This window comes from Carica papaya, chromosome 6, assembly GCF_054855325.1.
Source record: "Carica papaya isolate Zhongbai chromosome 6, ASM5485532v1, whole genome shotgun sequence".
NCBI lineage: Eukaryota > Viridiplantae > Streptophyta > Magnoliopsida > Brassicales > Caricaceae > Carica > Carica papaya.
Genome location: NC_142314.1, coordinates 8905442 through 8924763, shown reverse-complemented (window position 1 = coordinate 8924763; position 19322 = coordinate 8905442). Strand labels below are relative to the sequence as shown.

Genomic DNA, 19322 nt, shown 5'->3' with positions numbered 1-19322 from the left:
ACCGATCATAAGAGTTTGAAACACATATTCACTCAAAAAGATCTCAACATGCATAAGAGAATATGGATATAACTCCTCAAGGATTACGATTGCAACATCTTGTATCACCCGGTAAGGACAACGTAGTAACTGACGCACTCAGCAGAAAAAATGTAGGTATATTAGCTCACCTAATGGTTTCATAATGCAAGGTAATAGAAGTCGCACAACAAGTACGACTTCAGGATCTGAAAAGAGTTATATGTTTTGCTCACCTGACTGTTCAACTTAAGTTGATTCAGAGAATAAAGAAAGCTTAATCCGCCAATTCTATCATAGCAGCCCTCAAGAAAGATATAAAACAGGGAGTAAATCTAAAATTTCGAGTCTCTGCCGATGGGTTCCTAAGATTTCAGGACAGAGTGTGTGTTTTATGTGACAATGAGCTGAAAAGAGACATTATGACAGAAGCTCATAACTCAAAGTTTGTCATGCATCCCGAAAGCACTAAGATATATTAAAGTATACGATCTCGATTTTAGTGGAACGGGATGAAAATAAAGGTGGCTGACTTTATTTCTAAGTGTTTGGTATATTAGCAAGTTAAGGCAGAGCATCGACGTTCAGACGGGTTACTTCAGCCATTACTAATTCCAGAATGGAAGTAAGAACATATCATAATGAATTTCGTGACAAGATTGCCTATGATACGCTCGGGACATGATGTCATTGGGTAATTGTTGACCGACTCACCAAGTCTTCCCACTTTTTGGCCATTAAGATGACCAACCCTTTGGGGAAGGTAGTAAGAATGTATGTTCGGGAGATAGTCAGGTTATATGGAGTGTCAGTGATAGTAGTATCCAATAGGGACCCCAGGTTCACTTCTCGATTCTGGTCTAGTTTTCAGCAAGCCTTGAGAATGAAACTGTCCCTTAGTACTGCATTCTATCCTCAGACCGATAGACAATCAGAAAGGATGATCCGTACACTGGAGAATATGTTCTGAGCTTGTGTTCTTAACTTCGGGGTCCATTGGGATGATCATTTACCCTTAATAGAGTTCGCCTATAATAACAATTATTAAACAAGTATCGGCATGGCTCCGTACGATGCGTTATATGACTATCCATGCAGATCGCCGATCTGTTAAGAAGAGGTGGGTAATAGAAAATTGTTCGGTTCAGGTCTTGTGGAGGAGATTACGACCAAAATAGTTAAGATCAGGAAGAACATCCAGACGGCTCAAAGCAGGCAGAAGAGTTATGCGGATACCCAAAGGAGGGATTTGGAATTTGAGAAAGGTGATCGGGTGTTCCTTAAGGCCACTCATTTCAAGGAAATCAGTAGGTTTGACAAGAGGGAAAAACTAAATCTCTGGTTTATTGAGCAATTTGAAATCTTAGATAGAATTGGCACCGTCGCCTACAGACTGACACTACCTCCAGAACTTTCCATGGTCAATAATGTATTTCATGTATTCTTGCTATGCAAGTACAACCCAGACCCCTCTCATTTCTTAGCTCACGAGCCCCTTTCACCCTAGGAGGATCTATCCCACGAGGAGGTACCGGTGAGTATTGTGACCAAAAGAGCATAGTATTCTGCAACCAGAAAATTCTTTTTGTTAAGATCCTATGGCAGAATCACACAGAGAGAGAAGCCACATGGGAGGTAGAATTAGACTTCAGAACCTAGTGTCCCCAATTATTTGATTAAGTGAGAGAAAGACAAATTTGAAGGACCAAATTTCTTTTAAGGGGGGGAAAGTTGTAATACACGGGGTCAAAATTTGGCCCGGGATTAGTTTTAAAATTAAAAAATATATATAATTTTCAAATTTATAAATATCTATTTAAAATAAAATTCGAAAAAAATAGGTAGATGATGAAATTAAAAGTAATTTTGAAAAAAATGGGTGAAAATTTGGGTTTATGAAGTCTTTTTGAAAGAAAAATCGAAAATCGGTGGTCAAAACGTAATTAAAAAAATACATCACGTAGGACTGTCCAGTCAGTAGCCCCAACGAACTGGAGCACACTACGTGACAAGGCACGCTGACTTGGTGCCATACAGGAGGCAACGTTGGCAATCCACATGCTCGCGATTGGATAGCCCAGATGCGTTCCCATATGCGTGGATGGTCCGGATTTGTTTCTTCCTCATGTGCAATCAGACAGTCGTGATTAAATGTGATGAACGGTTCATATTCGTTTCCTTTTTAAATGTGATCGTACGGTCGAGATCAAATCGCGATGAACGGTTCAGATTCATTTTTTCTTTAAACGCAATCGAACAATCGAGATCAAACGAGATGAACAGTCCAAATTTAAGAGAGACGGGTATAAATATTTTATTTCACACTGAACCCAAACTCTAGCCGTTAGCCTTTCGCTGGAGAAGAAGAATCAGTCGTTGATGAAGGGAGCCTATTGTGACCCGCCGCCGTGCCGGAGCCACCTTCGACCACCAAAAAGGTAAAAATTCTTCTATTCGTTCAGAATTTGATTTTCAATATCACCATGGCCAAATTGGAGCAAAAAGAAGAACGGATGAGGCAAAAATCATGAGTAAAATCCGGCGGCACCACTACGGGAAAAACCAAAAATTGCCTCCAATGAGCCCCTTTTCGTTTTCAGTTTCGTACGATTTTTGCACAATTGTGTTCACCATTTTATTTTTTACAGGTTAACTGATGAAAAACACCCAGCCACAATGGTGAGCCGGCGGAGCCGCCGCACTAGAAAATTCTGCCGCTGGTAAGTTTTTATTTTTTGATTTGTTTTGGGCCAACTGAGGCCCCCTAAAGTGTTTTCTCGCAGGGATGAGTATAAAATCGATCGAAACCGGCCAAAACTGGCTGAAAATGCCCAGGCCGAGGCAAACTACCGCTGCAGACAGTAGTGCCGTCGCCGCACCGCCGTGCCGGAATTTCAAAATTAGCTGAAAAAGATTTTTAACACTGATTTTAAATTTGTTTGGGGTATTTTTAGATACGTGAAGCGTATTTTAACCTGTGTAAGAAAATTTAGGAAACCCGGAGATGGCCAGTAGATGCAACTGAAAGTTTAGTGTTTCAGACACCAATTTAGGTAAGAATCCCTCACCTTATTTCATGTTATGGAATTGAAGTTTAATTATAAATAATACAGTATTTTTCATAATTTTAAAAACTTCAATAATTAATTATATGTTACTAATAGAGTCGGAACTAATTATTTATTACTGCTTGTCATGTTTTAACTGATTGTTTGATTTTACAATTTTAAATGCATGATAATACACTGGAATTGGTAAGATGATTCAGTTGTCTTTTCTTAATGCATGTATTGCTTGTCTTGCGTGATTTACAGTTAAATTATGAAACTAAAAATTAAATGTAAACGGAAAATTGTTTGATTAAATGAATTAATGTAACAATTGTCTTACTGGATATCCTGAGAGATAGTGGACAGACCGGGTACATAGAGAACCCTACCGTGAATGTTATCTCATACGGGATAGGGTTTTGAGGGACGATATTTTTTACGCTCATACCGGACGGAGTATGGGGATGACCCGATTCACCCTCATACCGAACGGAGTATTGAGGGATAGTACTTTTAGCGCTCATACCGAACGGGGTATGGGGATGACTGGTTTGTTGACAAGTTTTTTTATGGGTTCACGCGTAGTGAGACATCCCTATGAACCCCTAGAGATACTAGTAATAAAATAAAAAGGAAAAGTTGTTCTACCTAATTGAATATGAGATTATGATGTTGTTTGTGTTATTGCCTATATATGCTGGTTTTAAACATCTCATTACGGTAAGTATGCAATAAATAGTTTTATTTATGATAAATGAATTTACTTAATTTAAGAGCTCCATTAGTTATTTTTATGATTTTTACCAATCTTTATTTCTGTATCGGTGAGTAATGTGATATTTTTACTAGGGTAGTGTAGCTCACCTTTACATTAGCCTTTTCAGATCAAGAGAATTAAGATCTAGATCTCGATCAATAAGGAGATTATGAATAGTTCACAACTCGGACTCCCTTCAAAGATTAGCGAAGGTCGTCTTATGATACCTAATTGTTTACTTTTAATTTTTTTTTTATTTTTCATTTGCTCTTTTAGAAGGGTCATTCTCGTAACTCTATTGGGTATTCTAAATTATTGTGTAGGGAATGTAAACAATAACTCTATTATTTCGGTTCTGCATTCAATTTATAATTTATTTCCTTTTAAGTTCTGGACTATTACAAGAACTTTCACCATTAAAACATAAAAAATGAAAAATTTTCGCCATACAGAATATGTAAGAAAGATAACTCGATGAGAAAAATTGTCGGCATAAGGGTAAAACTATACCATTTTAATTGTAAAAGATTTGAACATATATAAAAAAATTATAGTTTTAAGAATGAACGAACAAATTTTGCTCAAGAAGAAGAATTTCATTTTAAAAATCGGAGAGAGGTGCTCCAAGAGAATTAATAACAAATTTGGATAAAAAGTACATCAATAATTGGAGATTGGTGAGAAATGTTCAATAACTGGAGATTGATGAGAAGTACATCAATAATAAAAAAGAAGTGAATCAAAATATAAAAATTAAATAAGATATATTGGGAATATATGCTCCAAAAGAAAAATTTAGTACTTTTAATTTTTACTTTAAGAGAGAGTGTTAAATATTAATGTAAAAATTATAATTTATTAGTTTGAATTCAAATAGAGTTTATTTTTTTAATTAGATTTGATTTATATTTATCTTTTTAATATATGTAGTTAGGGAGAGTTTATTTTTCAAGAGATTATGTAGTTAGTGATATCTTATTTTTAAGGGATTATTTTATATGTACAAATAAGGTTTATTTTTTTTAATTAAACTTACTTTATGTTTATCTTTTAAATGTTATATATTTAATGAGAGTTTATTTTTTAGAAGATTTGTTCAATATTTATCTTTTAAATATCATATAGTTAGTAATATATTATTTTTAAAAGATTAATTTATTTGTAAAAATTCAATTTTTGTTCACTTAGAAAAACTCTTAACAGCTCCAAACATTCTTGTCAGATTTGTTGTTTTTTTTTTTTTTTTTTTTATCTCCTGCAGAATATAAGATGAAGTTATAGTATTGAAGCATGTCTACCAGATGCTATAAAAGATGGCTTTCTTGTTTGTTAGTAATTTCTTGTGGGAAGAGTTTTGGGTTCCCATGGAGTTTTCATCATTAATTATTTGTGATTGTGTTTTTCTTAGTTCAGTATATGCTCGAATTATCCCGGCAAGCAAACACTCTTGTATAAATTTTAAGTTTGAATAGTAACAAATTTACTTGTTAACATGCTTCTTACAAAACTATTTGATGTGTTTTTTTTTTATTTGTTTTCTAGTTTAGGTTTTCTTTTCTTCCATCTAAATTCTTAATTAAATTACTTTTATTTGTGTTTTTTAGTTTTAATAATGACATATTTTATACATTAGCTAATTTAAATTAAGTTAGATTTTTATTATATAAAATTAGAATTTAAATTAAATTTGGCAAGTTTTCGTTGTGGCCTTAAATTCAAGGGGCAGCCGGAAGCAGTTAAGTGGGATATAAAATAAATTGATGGTCACAATAACAGCAGCCGTTTCCAAACTAAACCAATAATAATAATAATAATAATAAAAGAGACCAGAAAAAAACCAAACAAGAGCGTATTAAACGACGTCGTATTTAAGGGAGATGAGAGGAGGCGGGGAGGGTTTGGGTTTCTTTGCGTTGTTTCTTTACGTGAAGGAGACGTACGCGTCAAATCTGGTGTGGAATATGGAATAATCTTCTTCACCCATTACAGATATATATTCCAATAATATTAAATTTGATTCAATTAGAAAGTCTGGGGATTGGGACCTATCTAAATTCTGAGAAGAATGAGAGGATTTTGATGATAATAATTAGTAGTTAGTTATTAAGTGGAGAAACAGCTGAAATCGTTCTTGAAATTCAAAAAATAAATAAATAAATAAATAAATGTTTAATATTTGGGAAAAGATAATTTAATTTGTCAACTATAATGTTTTCTTTCCAAAAATTATTTTATATTTAATCTTAAAATAGTTACATATTTTACAAATTAGAGAATGTCAACCTCTTAACACGGTTACAACTCACATTAAACGGGACAGAGTAAAGAAATTTTAACGCCTTCCATGCTCGATCCTACTCCCTCCCTCCCTCCCTCCCTTAATTCATTTTCATCTCGTCTCTCTATCACTCTTCAAACTTTCTCAAACCCTAAGCCCAATTGGATATAGTCAAATTCAAGCTCCATTTTCCCAATCCGTTTTAATTAAAATTTATGTATTATTTTTGCGATTGTCCATTCAAAAGGCAGATTGAAGCTCTAAGTTCTTATTTAGCGGCCTTACCAATCATGGAATTGTCGAAATAGCTTGAGCTCGCACAAGAAGCCGAGAGAGAAGAAGAAGAAGAAGAAGAAGAAGAAGAAGTCAGTTTGTTGGAGCCTCGTGGCTCCAATTTTACCATTTGATTGATCGTCTTATGCATTAATTTCTTGATGTTAGGGTAGCTAATGAAGATCACTGCGTATTACGATCTCGTTTCCCTGCTCACCTACTCAACTCCCACATGGGCAAGCCTGGTTGCCGGTCTCTTTTTACTTGTCACTCTTTCTCTTTCCATGTACCTCTTGTTCGAGCATCTATCTGCCTACAAGAATCCTGAGGTTTGTTGCAATAGTGCTATGCTTTTCATGGTTCATACAGTGCGGATTAGTAGTAAATTTGCTAACCTTTTTCTTTTCTTTATTTATTTATTTATTTATTTGCCTTTTGGGTTCTTTCTTCTTCTTGACCTTTCTGCTCAGGAGCAAAAGTTTTTGATTGGGGTTATTCTCATGGTTCCTTGCTATGCTATAGAATCGGTGAGTATTTATTTTCCCGGTTCCCTGATAAGTTTGGCATGCTAGTGAGTCAACCTCAATAGGAATTTTTCATTATTTCCCAAAAATTATTTTTTTCCCCTTACTGTTAACGTTTGGTATTTTGGATCAGTTTGTATCTCTGGTGAATCCATCAATTAGTGTTGATTGTGAGATACTACGTGATTGCTATGAATCATTTGCTATGTACTGCTTTGGAAGATACCTCGTTGCCTGCTTAGGTATGTATTCTTGAGAGTTATTATCAGTAATGAAGATTTTGTATGTATCTGCTGGAACAAAATATTATCTCTTTCTTCTAGTGAGTGGATATATTTCCATAATCTGGTTTATCTTTCTCCCTGCTGTTTGGTCAGAGGCCTACTAGTTATAGATATAATTTTAGCCTCTTGAAATTTGCATGGAGCAGTCACTTGGCCGTGGTGCTTGACTGTCCAAGATTTTGCTCAAGAGTCTCAGAATGTATTAGATAGCCATAATGCTCATTTATTGTCAAAGTTGTTAGATGCTAAAAGATCTTATCCAAAGTGTTTTTATGTTGAAGTGTTGGTTAAGAAAGTTCGAGTTTATGTAACTTTTTGTGATTTGGGCTATGTAAAGTGAAGTTCTTTATTGCATGCGATGCATTTGTATGACACATTAATGCATAGTTTTCCCCACATCTTTGGGAGTTTTCAAGGGCTCGGACAACATCAGCGTGAAGAGTGATAGTTATGTTTGGACTTATTATTATTTTTTTAATCAATGATGATCATTACATTTTTCTCGCCCAAAAAGATCATTGCAAAGGCACCTTTTCCCTGAACATTGTGCCCTCTGGCTGAGATTAGAATTTTTTTTTTTTGCTTCCTTGATAGACTTCTCTTTTGTTGTTTTCCTCTCTTTTATATATTTTTATTTTCATTTTACAAGGTGGAGAAGAAAGGACAATCGAATTTATGGAAAGACAAGGACGGGCAAGTATGAAGGCCCCTCTGTTAGAGCACAATTCTGAAAAAGGAACCATTAAGCACCCCTTTCCTATGAATTATATCTTAAAGCCATGGAGACTTGGTCGATGGTTTTACCAAGTTGTCAAATTTGGTATTGTACAATATGTATGTTCGCTGTTACTAAATAAAATTTATCTTGCGCTGCTGTTTTTGACATCTAATTGTTGTTTCTTACTTGTTTCTCTGCAATAAAGATGAACTGTGTCTTTTTATTTTTCCTCGTGGCAGATGATAATCAAGTCTATGAGTGCTATTTTAGCTGTAATTCTTGAAGCCTTCAGCACGTATTGTGAAGGAGAGTTTAAATGGGGATGCGGGTAAGATTATCGTAGATTAGGTGTTTCTCAGCACATTGCTAAGTTGGTTTTTCATCAGATAACATTTAAAGAACTGAATCATTCATAAATTAGTGATCTTATTTATGTTAATTAAATCTCTGGTGCTATTCTGATATTGTTAATTTCGAACGTTATGGTCAGCAGCTGAATAATTTGTATTATGATACTTAATGTTCTGACATAATGACTTGAATTTTTTTAGTATTTGCTGAATGCAAGAAGCTGGGTTTGTTCTATAATTGCAATTTTTTGTTCCTTTATTTGGTTGTAGTGAACATCGCAAGTGCAAAAGTTGATGGTAGGTGGTTTACTTGTGTCAAGGCTGGTTAACTGGCTCTGTGTGAAGTGCATATATGTGTTTCCTCTGTTGTGTGGATCGTCATGTTTTTTCAATTGCATTTTTGTATTCAACAATTTGGTTGCAACTATTTGGGAGGAGAAATTTATTTTACATAAGTGCTTAAGTCTACAAGTTCTTTTATTATGCAAAAGTTAGAGTCTATTTGGATGAACTTTGATTCTTGCACCTTCTCTCAGATCTTTCGGTATTTTTTTGGGAATATTATCCCATTTAAAGAATTTGAAATAATTTAACCTGTTTCTACACGTTATCTATATATTTTTTTTTTTTCAGAAACTGTTCTGTATGTATATGCTGCTGTGATGGATTAAGAGTGCAAGCTCAGAAAACAAGTATCAAGTATCACATGCACACACCTATATTGAAATATGTATTCATTCACATATTAAGTCTAACTTCAGCTATAAACTACAAGATATTGTTTATTTCCCAAAAAAGAATCTGTCATATCCTATTCTTGTTTTGGAACGTGTCAAAATTAGTAATTGGATTCATTCTGCATTATGGGTAAGAGATCTCTAATATTTCCATCCTTTTTCTTTATTTTGTAGGTATCCCTATATTGCGGTGGTTTTGAATTTCAGTCAATCTTGGGCTTTGTACTGTCTGGTTCAGTTTTATGCTGCCACAAAGGATGAACTTGCACATATAAAGCCATTAGCGAAGTTTCTAACATTTAAATCAATTGTTTTTTTAACTTGGTGGCAAGGTGTAGCAATTGCTCTTCTCTCTGCCCTTGGTTTGTTCAAAGGTGCTATCGCACAGGGTTTGCAGTTTAAGTCGAGTGTTCAGGACTTTATCATTTGCATAGAGGTAGATGTGTTCTATTTCCAATACATTAGCTCCTTATATTTTGGTGTTAATTTTTCTTTCAATACCATAATGCTTTAGAGGTACTTTTTATACATGTCCTACTTGTCATTGCCTTTTTAGAGTGAGAAAACAACAGGAAACATGACTCCTATGGATTACACCTCAGAACAATGTATTACTTAAGAATGGAAAGTCTTTCTTTGGGCTGGGCTGACCACATGTTATTTTCTTATAAATTAACATAATTTACCTAAAGATCATTCTTTTTCTGCGCGAACAAAAAGGAAAAAAACAAAAAAATCATCTTTGTATATCTGGCTTCTAAAATGTTAATTTGTTCCAATAAGCGTCTTACCATTTTTGGTTTCATGGGGTGTATTGTCTGGATTTATTTATTGGTTTAAATTTGTTTTGCTGCACCTTCTGGCAGACCCCTTATATTTTTTTCATTGTCGTCTCTAATCATTTGTTGCTTTAAGACATATTTGTTTGTTGCATATTTCATATGGTTAACTAGTTGGTTCATCTATTCATGGGTGAAAACAATTGAGAATTTTCATAGAAGCACCAGAACTGTGGACTGTAAAGAGGTAAATTGTCTTTGATGTTTGGCTGCAACAAGAATTTAGGTATATCAAGATTTCTGAATTCTTATCTCCTGTGATTTTTTATGCATGTCTGGATTTTGACACCTTAGTTGTTTCGTGTGAAGGACGGTCAAGCCGACTTGTGTTGATCTTGTTTACTGCTTGATCTTATTTCTTTCATCAACTAAAGTTTTTGTTCAGATGGTAAACATGGGGTGCTAGGTTAAATAGGGAGTGTTAAATCTCAATGTTTACTGATAACTATTTCCCCTCATCTAAAGTTTTGGCCAAAATATTTCATGAGTTGAATAATTTTTATCAAAACAATTAGTGTAACAGGTATATGTATTCATGCAGCACAGATGGGTATTGCCTCTATAGTTCACCTCTATGTATTCCCTGCAAAGCCTTATGAGCTAATGGGAGACTGCTTCCGAGGAACTGTTTCAGTTTTAGGAGACTATGCTGCTGCTGATTGCCCTCTGGATCCTGATGAGGTTAGGGACAGTGAGCGACCCACAAAGTTGCGTCTCCCTCAACCTGACATGGATGTGAGGAGCGGTATGACCATCAAAGAAAGTGTACGAGATGTTTTTGTTGGTGGTAGTGGATATGTAAGTTTTCTTCAATTAACTAACGAACCTTATTGAGTTATCTTAGCTAATTTTAGAATCTCCAATACATTTTTCTAAAATCACTTGGTGACAAGGGAGTTCCAACAAATGCCTCAAAATTAAAATTTGTTTTTGAAAGACTGAAGTTTATGAGTTTTTATCGCTTAAATCTTCCCCGATCATCAATGATTGAGCTTTTATATCACTTCTTGCTTGTGTGCAAAAATTTGGCGGGGTATTCAGTACAACACCAGCCGTATGGATGATCATGGTGATGACAGCATTGTACATCAGGTGGTGGGTATTTCTGATAATTGTTTGGTGAAAATAGCAAGGAAAGCTACTAGATTAAAGGTTATCCTTGTGCACATTTAATGAATGGGGATTGAAGCATAAAAAAGAAAGTTATTAGATTAGAGGTTACCCATGTGAGCATATAATGAATGGGGATTGAAACAACAAAAATGCTGATCAATGTCTCAACTGAACTGTGGTAAACACCAGGACTGCAGATACGTCCCCATGGGACATTGCTATGTTACCATCCTCAGGAACCCTGTTTTCTCCATTAAATGCCTTTTATGGATAGCTTTCAGGACCACTTTCCCTATTATAAGCTATTTTATCATTTAATCTACTTTTTGCTTGCTTTGCAGATTGTGAATGATGTTAAATTTACTGTGACTCAAGCAGTGGAGCCTGTGGAGAAGGGTATTACAAAGTTCAATGAGAAGTTGCATAAGATCTCTCAAAACATCAAAAGGCATGACAAGGATAGGAGAAGGACAAAGGATGACAGTTGTCTTGCCTCATCTTCACCAGCCCGAAGGGTGATCCGAGGAATTGATGACCCACTTTTAAATGGTAGTTTTAGTGATAGTGGTGTTACAAGAACCAAGAAGCATCGGCGGAAATCAGGATATACTAGTGCAGAAAGTGGGGGAGAAAGCAGCAGTGATCAAAACTATGGCAGGTATCAAATCAGGGGGAGCAGATGGCTCACCAAAGATTAAGCTGTGGTGAATATCATTACTCCTGGTATTAAGCAGCCAAAGATACTTGTTTTTCTCATGGAGATGCATCTGGGTTTGTAAGCACTAGTCAAGAAGAGTTTTATGAGGAAGAGCCGCTAGACAATGACAATGATGTGTTTTTTTCAACCCAAATTCCTAAGGTGGATAATTTTCAGCTGATGTAGTGATTGCTTGGCAAAGAAGCTTAGGTACTTTTAATGTTATTGCACAATGGAGGTTCAAACATGTGTATAGAGATTTTTCATTAGGCATAGCTGGTTATATATTATTGTTATTATTATACACAAGGGTTTTTACTTCATGTCAAATGATTCCTTTAGATATATTTTTGGCCATGCCCCTTTTATGAAAATTGAATGACAGTCTTTGTCCCCACATCTCCGGCAGGTGTTTGCATTATTTCGATGGACATACATGCTTGCTCACATATAAAAATAACTATTTAAATTCTCAGAAAGAGAATCTTGGGAATTGCTTTGAATCACCTCTCACATCAGCTTCTAGAGTCGAATTTCCTGTGGGATATATTTCCTCAAGCCCAAAAGAGGAAAATACGGGTATGTGTTATACTAATAATATGCAGGCCAAAAAGTTCAACAGCATGGAATTATAATGAACATTTTGTTTTGGCCGCAGGCTCTGTTTTCTGGATTCTCTGCTCTACAGAAACAAAGAGAGGATCAACAAAAGATCCACTTCTCAGTTTTGAAGATCAACCAATATTGAATACCATAAGCCAATATAGATGCTAAATTATTTAGTTGACTGGTAAATAAGTATTGTTAAAGATGTCCGAATGTCCAGGTTTTACCCACCCGGCACATGTCTAGTTATCAGATAATTGGCACTAATTGTCCGGTAAGCATGGCAAACTTTCTGTGCTCTGACAAGACATCACGGACCCTGGTCTTTCGAAACCTTGAGGCCAGTTCACAAATTTCTTCTTTATGTCTTTTAGCTGCAAGCATAATCGTTTGTAAGATTTGCAGAGGATCACCATGGCTGATCACCAAGATAGCGCAGCTACAGGAGAAAAACAAATGAGATTTAGTTCAAAGAGAAGAAAGGCGGAAAAGTAATCTATAATCAACATCTTTATCAAATGACATAAGTATTGATCTCCGAAGATGACAGAAGAAAATCCTCAATTTTTAGCCAAGGAACTGAAATGAGCTCTGTTTATAATGAAGAGTTGTTCTTGGAACATTCCATAAGGGGCTATTTGGTTCAGGGAACGCTATATAGATTCTTAGTTATCCTTGGTGGAAATATCATATTCCTGTGTTTGGTTACTTTTGAATGAGAAAAGTAATACTTTAGAGTACTTTAGATTCTCCTACTAAATCCATATTCGCAATGCTGATTTTTCTGTGATGCAAAAGAAAATACTAACGATATTACCCTTCATATTCTGACTCCATAGTTTCGACAGCACCAGCAAGTCTTGAAGCAACATTATCAACGCTTTCTCCACCTTCTAGTGGCAAAAATGGATCTCGTTCGTCTAGATCCCATATCTCCACATACTGTTAACCAAACAATTAAAAAAAGAAAGAAAGCTTGAAATGCTAAAAAATTATGGTGTAGAAAATACAGAAACCATCCTCGTTATAGATAGGCCAACTTTACACCATAAGAGACCTGGAAAAGAAAATTGAACTCCAAATATATAGTATCTCTTACTTTGTCATGGGACATAAGTTCGAAAGTAGGTCCAAAATATCGTTCCCGTAGATCATCCATCGCCTGGGAAACATAAAGCTGCCTAAGAAAATAAAGAAAGGAAGAGGAGTACAAAGGTGCTGACTCCAGGGAAGAAAAAGCAAGCTTGGTAACTTAAGAGAAATAGTTTAAAACTGTCTAGAGAAATAAAAAAGAAAGTTACAAAAGAAATTTGGCAGTGTTCTCATCCACATTTGTGATTAGAGAAGACTTAAAAATTTAAGACAGAAACTACCAGATAGCCTCTGCTAACCATCTGTTTGGAAACAAATTATTAAGTATTCTAAGGGTACATATTAATTGCATGAATTCGTTGAATCTTAAATTCAGGACATGATTTAGGCTAACTGAGAAAGAAATTTATTAATTCCGCAGAATTAATTCGCAAATCCATTTACTTAGACTATGAGAAAATATTATTTTGTTAGAAGATAATACAATTTGATTTCATATAAAATTTATGTGGAAGCGGACAATATTTCCAAATTCCATGAATTTACAATCATCACAACGAAGTACAGGCTTGCTTTTTGTTTGGTCTGCCAAATCAGTGATATGAAAATACACGAAGGGCCATGCAATTCTTTTCCTGCAGTTCTCATATTAGGTAGTTTTTGTCTTAGCTAGCCTCAATACAATGAACTTTTATAAGGGTAGCTTCTCACCTTACATTGAGGGCCATCAAATGGAATATTTAGTACAGATGCAGCAGTCTTGGCAGTCATAGATGTTCTTGAAAATGGAGAGTAGCAAATGCGAACTTTGTCAATCGGTATGCCATTTTCCTTCAGTTGCTGCACAATTTAGCCAGTTATTATGGAGAAAAAGAGAAATGTATGCCATTTCAATCAGTGAGCCCGTTAATTATGGTATGATAATGCAACACATGAAAATCGTCAAGCTGATGATCTTAAACTCAGAAAAGCCAACCTCCAAAAATAATTCTCCAGCCGCCTGAGCCTGAATAAATCCTTCATTGGCTAGCTGATACTCAGGAAGCACACCATTTTCCTGTTTATGTGCTATCAAAACTTGTCAATAAGACTAAGTAACTTGTAGGTGCAGAATAACATACAGATCTTCAAACAGATAATCAAAATCCACCATTCAATCGTTTATGTAAATTACTAAAATGTGATTAATTATCCAAAAACTTAACACTATAATCTATTACTTATACTACATTTTTAACCCATTTTACTTGCAAGGGAAATTTTGAGCTTAAGATCAGAGAACTCAAAACGACAAAAACGCCAACTAGTGGACAACTAGTGGACAATGTAATAAGAAAGTAATTTATAAGGGGAAAGAGTTTCACTTTGATATCATGATAGATGGTAAAGCATGACCCACTATAAGAAAAGTTAAGCCTATCTTAAAGTGCACAATCTATTATTTACATTGTATTCTTAATAGTTTCAGAGTAAAGAGACATGAAACGCAATTTGCGTCAAGGCTTTGATCTCAAATGAATGAAGAGGAAGAGTTATGTTCATTTCTTTCTCCAAATTCTGGTAGATAAAGGGAAAAAACACATTTTAAAGCTATTTTCCTCTTTTCCTTTCTGCCAAACGATCATGTTCATCTCCAAACAAGCAACTGGAATTCTAAAATCTAAATGAAATACACTATATTATATGAAACAACACATAAGAGTAATCACTCATTAAAAGATTACCCTCCTTCTTCTTCATTCATTACCATTAAGAAGTTAATCTCTAAATTTTCAAGTTTAATTTTGCACGTAGGTCCGATTATGCAAAAAAGATCATGAAAGGAGGAAGACTGAACCATTGAGGAGACGATAACCCCTCTCTCATTTGGAATGCTCTTGCCGTGCCTCAAGGCCCAGTATCTGTTGCGTAAGAACGGTGCCGTTTCCATGCCTCTGTCTTCCCGTTTCTTCTTCTTCTTCTCAGTCCCCCCCCTCCCCCCTTCTAATCGCGAAACCTCCACACTTATTCCGTGTCCAACGAACCAAGACTCACCACGTGCCAGATAAATGATTATCAGTTTATTTTTTTTTTCTTTTTGTAATTATATTTTTAAATTAGCACAAATTTCATTTTAATAATATTTTTTTTATTTAATACAAATACTTATTGTTAATATGATAGAAATATTTAGCAACAAATTTAATTACGGATAGTTATAAAAAATCGGAAAATAGTGAATTAAAAATCGAAAAACCATATTTTCTAAATAAAGATTTAAAAATTTTGCCCAATAATAATTTTTTTTTATATTATACAAAAACTATCATATTTTTTAAATTAAAAAAAATAATCATTTTATAAAATCAGTTTACATTTTGTTCTCTTCTTATTTTCTTTAATTGCATATTATTAATGTCTAACCGATATATCAATTAAAATAAACAATTTATAATTAACAAATAGTTATTTATATTTTAACAAGAATAAATAATAAGTGAAAAATCATATGATACTTTTGTCCAGTTCTAAACAAAAATAATTATTTCATCTATATTAACACATATAAAAATAACATTCACCGGATGAATCTCTAATTCTTAAACTATATAAAAACATATATTGTTTTAGTATTTTTAAGTATTAAAATATTTAGACTCACATAAAAATTTAAGAATAAAATACTTTAAATTTTATTTTCTAATTAACTTCTTAACAAAGATTTAAATTTAATAAATACACTTATATTTTTAGACTTTGTGAAAACATTGAAAAAATAAACATTTGCTCGAACATAGACTTAGAACACAAAACAAAACAAACAAAAAAAAGAACCTTTCCCGATTGGTTTCTTTCTCATCTGAAGTACGGCAAACGGCAGCACAGGAAAACTCTGGAAATCTTAGTGTAGAAACTGAAACTCGGAGGGAAAACATTTGCTCCTTTCTCCTTTCCTGTTTTTCTTTTTCGTTTAAATCACTCTGGTTTTGCCTGGAAGGTCTCTAATTTCAGGTTTCTATGGCTCTCAATCTTCGACAGAAGCAAACAGGTAAACTCTCTCTCTCTCTTTTTCTCTCTCTTGCTCTTTTTAGATCTCTATACTTCGATCGATAATTGAGAATGGGATTTATATCAGTCTAACTAAAACCCACTACATTTATTTGATTTACTTGTATAGTCCCTTGATCTTGGTGCATGTTATTGGGTGTAGAACTATAATAATGGTTCTCGGTTTCAAAGAGAGACACACGTATTTGTATATGGGTCTCGCATGTGTATGTTATTGAATTGGATCTGTGATTTTGGATACAGAATGCATAATCCGAATGCTGAATCTGAACCAACCCGTGAACCCAAGTGGCACCACAAACGAAGAGGTGTATAAGATCTTGATCTATGACAAATTTTGCCAAAATGTACTCTCCCCATTAATCCACGTTAAGGATCTCCGCAAACATGGTGTAACCCTTTACTTTGTTATCGATAAAGATCGAAAACCGGTTAATGATGTACCTGCTGTGTACTTTGTTCAACCCACTCACTCCAATATCCAAAGAATCATAGCTGATGCTTCTAGATCACTCTATGATAGCTTTCATTTGAACTTTTCATCCTCTCTTCCCCGCCCCCTTTTGGAGGATCTTGCATCGGGGACATTGAATTCTGATTCTATCCAGAGGATTTCGAAGATCCATGACCAGTACTTGGAGTTTGTAACTTTAGAGGATAACTTGTTTTCATTGGCACAGAAGTCTAGTTATGTGCAGTTGAATGATCCGTCAGCAGGGGATAGAGAGATTGAGGAGATTGTTGAGAGGATTGTTAGTGGGCTGTTTTGCGTTTTGGCCACGCTGGCAGTGGTTCCGATTATTAGATGCCCACGTGGTGGGCCAGCGGAGATGGTCGCATCTGAGTTAGATCAGAGGTTGAGGGATCATTTGTTGGTGAAAAATAATTTGTTTACAGAAGGTGGGGGTTTCATGAGCTCCTTTCAGCGTCCAGTTTTGTGTATCTTCGATAGGAACTTTGAGTTGTCGGTTGGGATACAGCACGATTTTCGGTATCGACCACTTGTGCATGATATTCTTGGTTTGAAGCTTAATAGGTTGAGTGTGCAAGGGGAAAAGGGTGGAATGAAGTCATTTGAATTGGACAGTTCAGACCCATTTTGGGTGGCAAATGGATCATTAGAATTTCCAGAAGTTGCTGTGGAGATTGAGACACAATTGAATAAGTATAAGAAGGATGTTGATGAGGTCAATAGGAGAACTGGAGGGACTGGTGGGGCTGAGTTTGACGGGACAGACTTGATTGGAAACACAAAACATTTGATGAATGCAGTGAACTCACTCCCTGAGTTGACAGAGAGGAAGCAAGTGATTGATAAGCATACTAACATTGCAACGTCATTGTTGGGGGAAATCAAGGAGAGGTCTCTTGATTCTTATGCTAAGAAGGAGAATGACATGTTGGTGAGAGGAAGCATTGATAGGAATGAACTTTTGAGTGTTCTGAGGGGAAAGGGGACAAAGATGGATAAGCTACGTTTTGCGATTATATATCTTATTTCTTCAGAAGCCATCAATCAGTCAGAAGTGGAGGCTGTGGAGGCAGCACTCAGAGAGTCTGAGGTTGATACTAGTGCATTTCAGTATGTGAAGAAAATCAAGTCCCTGAATGTTTCTCTAGCATCAGCAAATTCTGCAAGTAGAAGTAACATTGTTGATTGGGCTGAGAAGCTTTATGGGCAGTCAATCAGTGCTGTAACGGCTGGTGTAAAGAATCTATTGTCTAGTGATAGGCAGCTGGCATTGACAAGGACAGTGGAAGCTTTGATGGAAGGGAAGCCAAACCCTGAAATTGATTCTTTTCTTGTTTTTGATCCCCGAGCTCCTAAATCAAGTGCTGGAGGAGCTAGCTATCATATAAAAGGTCCTTTTAAGGAGGCTATCGTATTCGTGATTGGTGGTGGTAACTATGTGGAATATGGAAGCTTGCTAGAGCTTGCACAGCATCAGCAGCCTGTCAAGCATGTTATATATGGGGCAACAGAAATTCTAACTGGAGCAGAGTTTGTTGAGCAGCTTGCGCTGTTGGGGCAGAAGATGGGATGGGGCAGTACAGCTTCTGCATCAATGCATTAATACAAAATTGTAATACAGTCAGTTAACCCACTTTTTACACCCGAGTGTATGAAGAAAAATGTGTTTTGTGGGGTAGTCTGTATGTGATTTTAATCTTTGAGATTTGGAGTTTGTTTACTGACTATTATGGGCAGAAGCTCAGCTCATGACTCCATTATGCACTGGCTCTGAAGGGAACTCTCGGGTGTCTTTGATGATCCTGAAGAAGGCTTTTCCTATTTTCAATGTAGTCACAAAGTATCTTATCTAACTTTGAGGATCCTTTTATTCATTGAGGCAAGTTTCTAGGGTCAATATTTCTGTTTTACTCGGCCATAAGTGAAAGCTTAACTGGGGAATCACCTGTCCGTTCGTCCTGATTAGTGCTAAGAGTGTTGTCTGCATTCGATTTATATGTTTGTTACATATATTGGTTGAGAGATGGTAGATAATAAAGCAATATCAATTTGTATCTATGATTAGGACATGGTTTTTTGCTCCTTCCTGCTTGTACGGGCATATTACTGTGGTTTATCACCCCTTAGGGGTTTCATGCTTTCTCATGGACAAAGGTGCTCTTGCCTGGTTCTTGGTATTTCTTTTTTGGGACAATTAGGTGTTTAAAAAAGTTTGTAATGGTTTAGAAGTTTGCTGATATTGACATGGGTTGACTAGTGCAAAATTTCCAATTCAGAGGTTGTTATATAACTAGGAAAAGCATAAATTATATGATATTTGCATGCTTACACTTGAAGGAACTTCCATTTTGCATATTTTGAGAATATGGCTCAGATGGGAAATCTCAACTGAGGATTGATGGTATGGATTTTATTGGCTAATATTACTGCAAAAAGACTAAAGTGAAATATTAAGTTGAAGAAAAG

General features: G+C 35.3%; 3 protein-coding genes across 5 annotated transcripts; 2 read left to right on the top strand and 1 right to left on the bottom strand.

The window, feature by feature from the left end:
• The first annotated feature begins 6152 nt into the window (after positions 1-6152).
• On the top strand, positions 6153-12035 carry LAZ1 (organic solute transporter ostalpha protein (DUF300)). The gene is made up of 8 exons (XM_088222335.1): positions 6153-6705; positions 6847-6903; positions 7034-7142; positions 7834-8018; positions 8142-8230; positions 9164-9425; positions 10375-10626; positions 11283-12035. The coding sequence occupies exons 1-8, from the start codon at positions 6553-6555 to the stop codon at positions 11637-11639; spliced, it is 1464 nt and encodes a 487-aa protein (XP_088078461.1). The 5' UTR covers positions 6153-6552; the 3' UTR covers positions 11640-12035.
• A 203-nt stretch (positions 12036-12238) lies between these two features.
• On the bottom strand, positions 12239-15343 carry LOC110818947 (Phosphoglycerate mutase family protein). Of its 3 annotated transcripts, none has more exons than XM_088222336.1 (6): positions 15084-15339; positions 14313-14393; positions 14048-14176; positions 13344-13406; positions 13062-13186; positions 12239-12683 (listed from the first exon to the last, which is right to left on the bottom strand). In XM_088222336.1, the coding sequence occupies exons 1-6, from the start codon at positions 15264-15266 to the stop codon at positions 12494-12496; spliced, it is 771 nt and encodes a 256-aa protein (XP_088078462.1). In that variant the 5' UTR covers positions 15267-15339; the 3' UTR covers positions 12239-12493. The 3 variants fall into 3 exon arrangements, with proteins under 3 accessions (XP_088078462.1, XP_088078464.1, XP_088078463.1); XM_088222338.1 differs by having other exon boundaries at positions 15174-15333; XM_088222337.1 differs by lacking the exon at positions 13344-13406 and having other exon boundaries at positions 15084-15343.
• Positions 15344-16081: 738 nt separating this feature from the next.
• ATSLY1 (Sec1/munc18-like (SM) proteins superfamily) lies at positions 16082-19131 on the top strand. Its single transcript, XM_022048180.2, has 2 exons — positions 16082-16364; positions 16628-19131. Exons 1-2 carry the CDS (start codon positions 16334-16336, stop codon positions 18457-18459), a joined length of 1863 nt encoding a protein of 620 aa, XP_021903872.2. The 5' UTR covers positions 16082-16333; the 3' UTR covers positions 18460-19131.
• Positions 19132-19322: the final 191 nt, after the last annotated feature.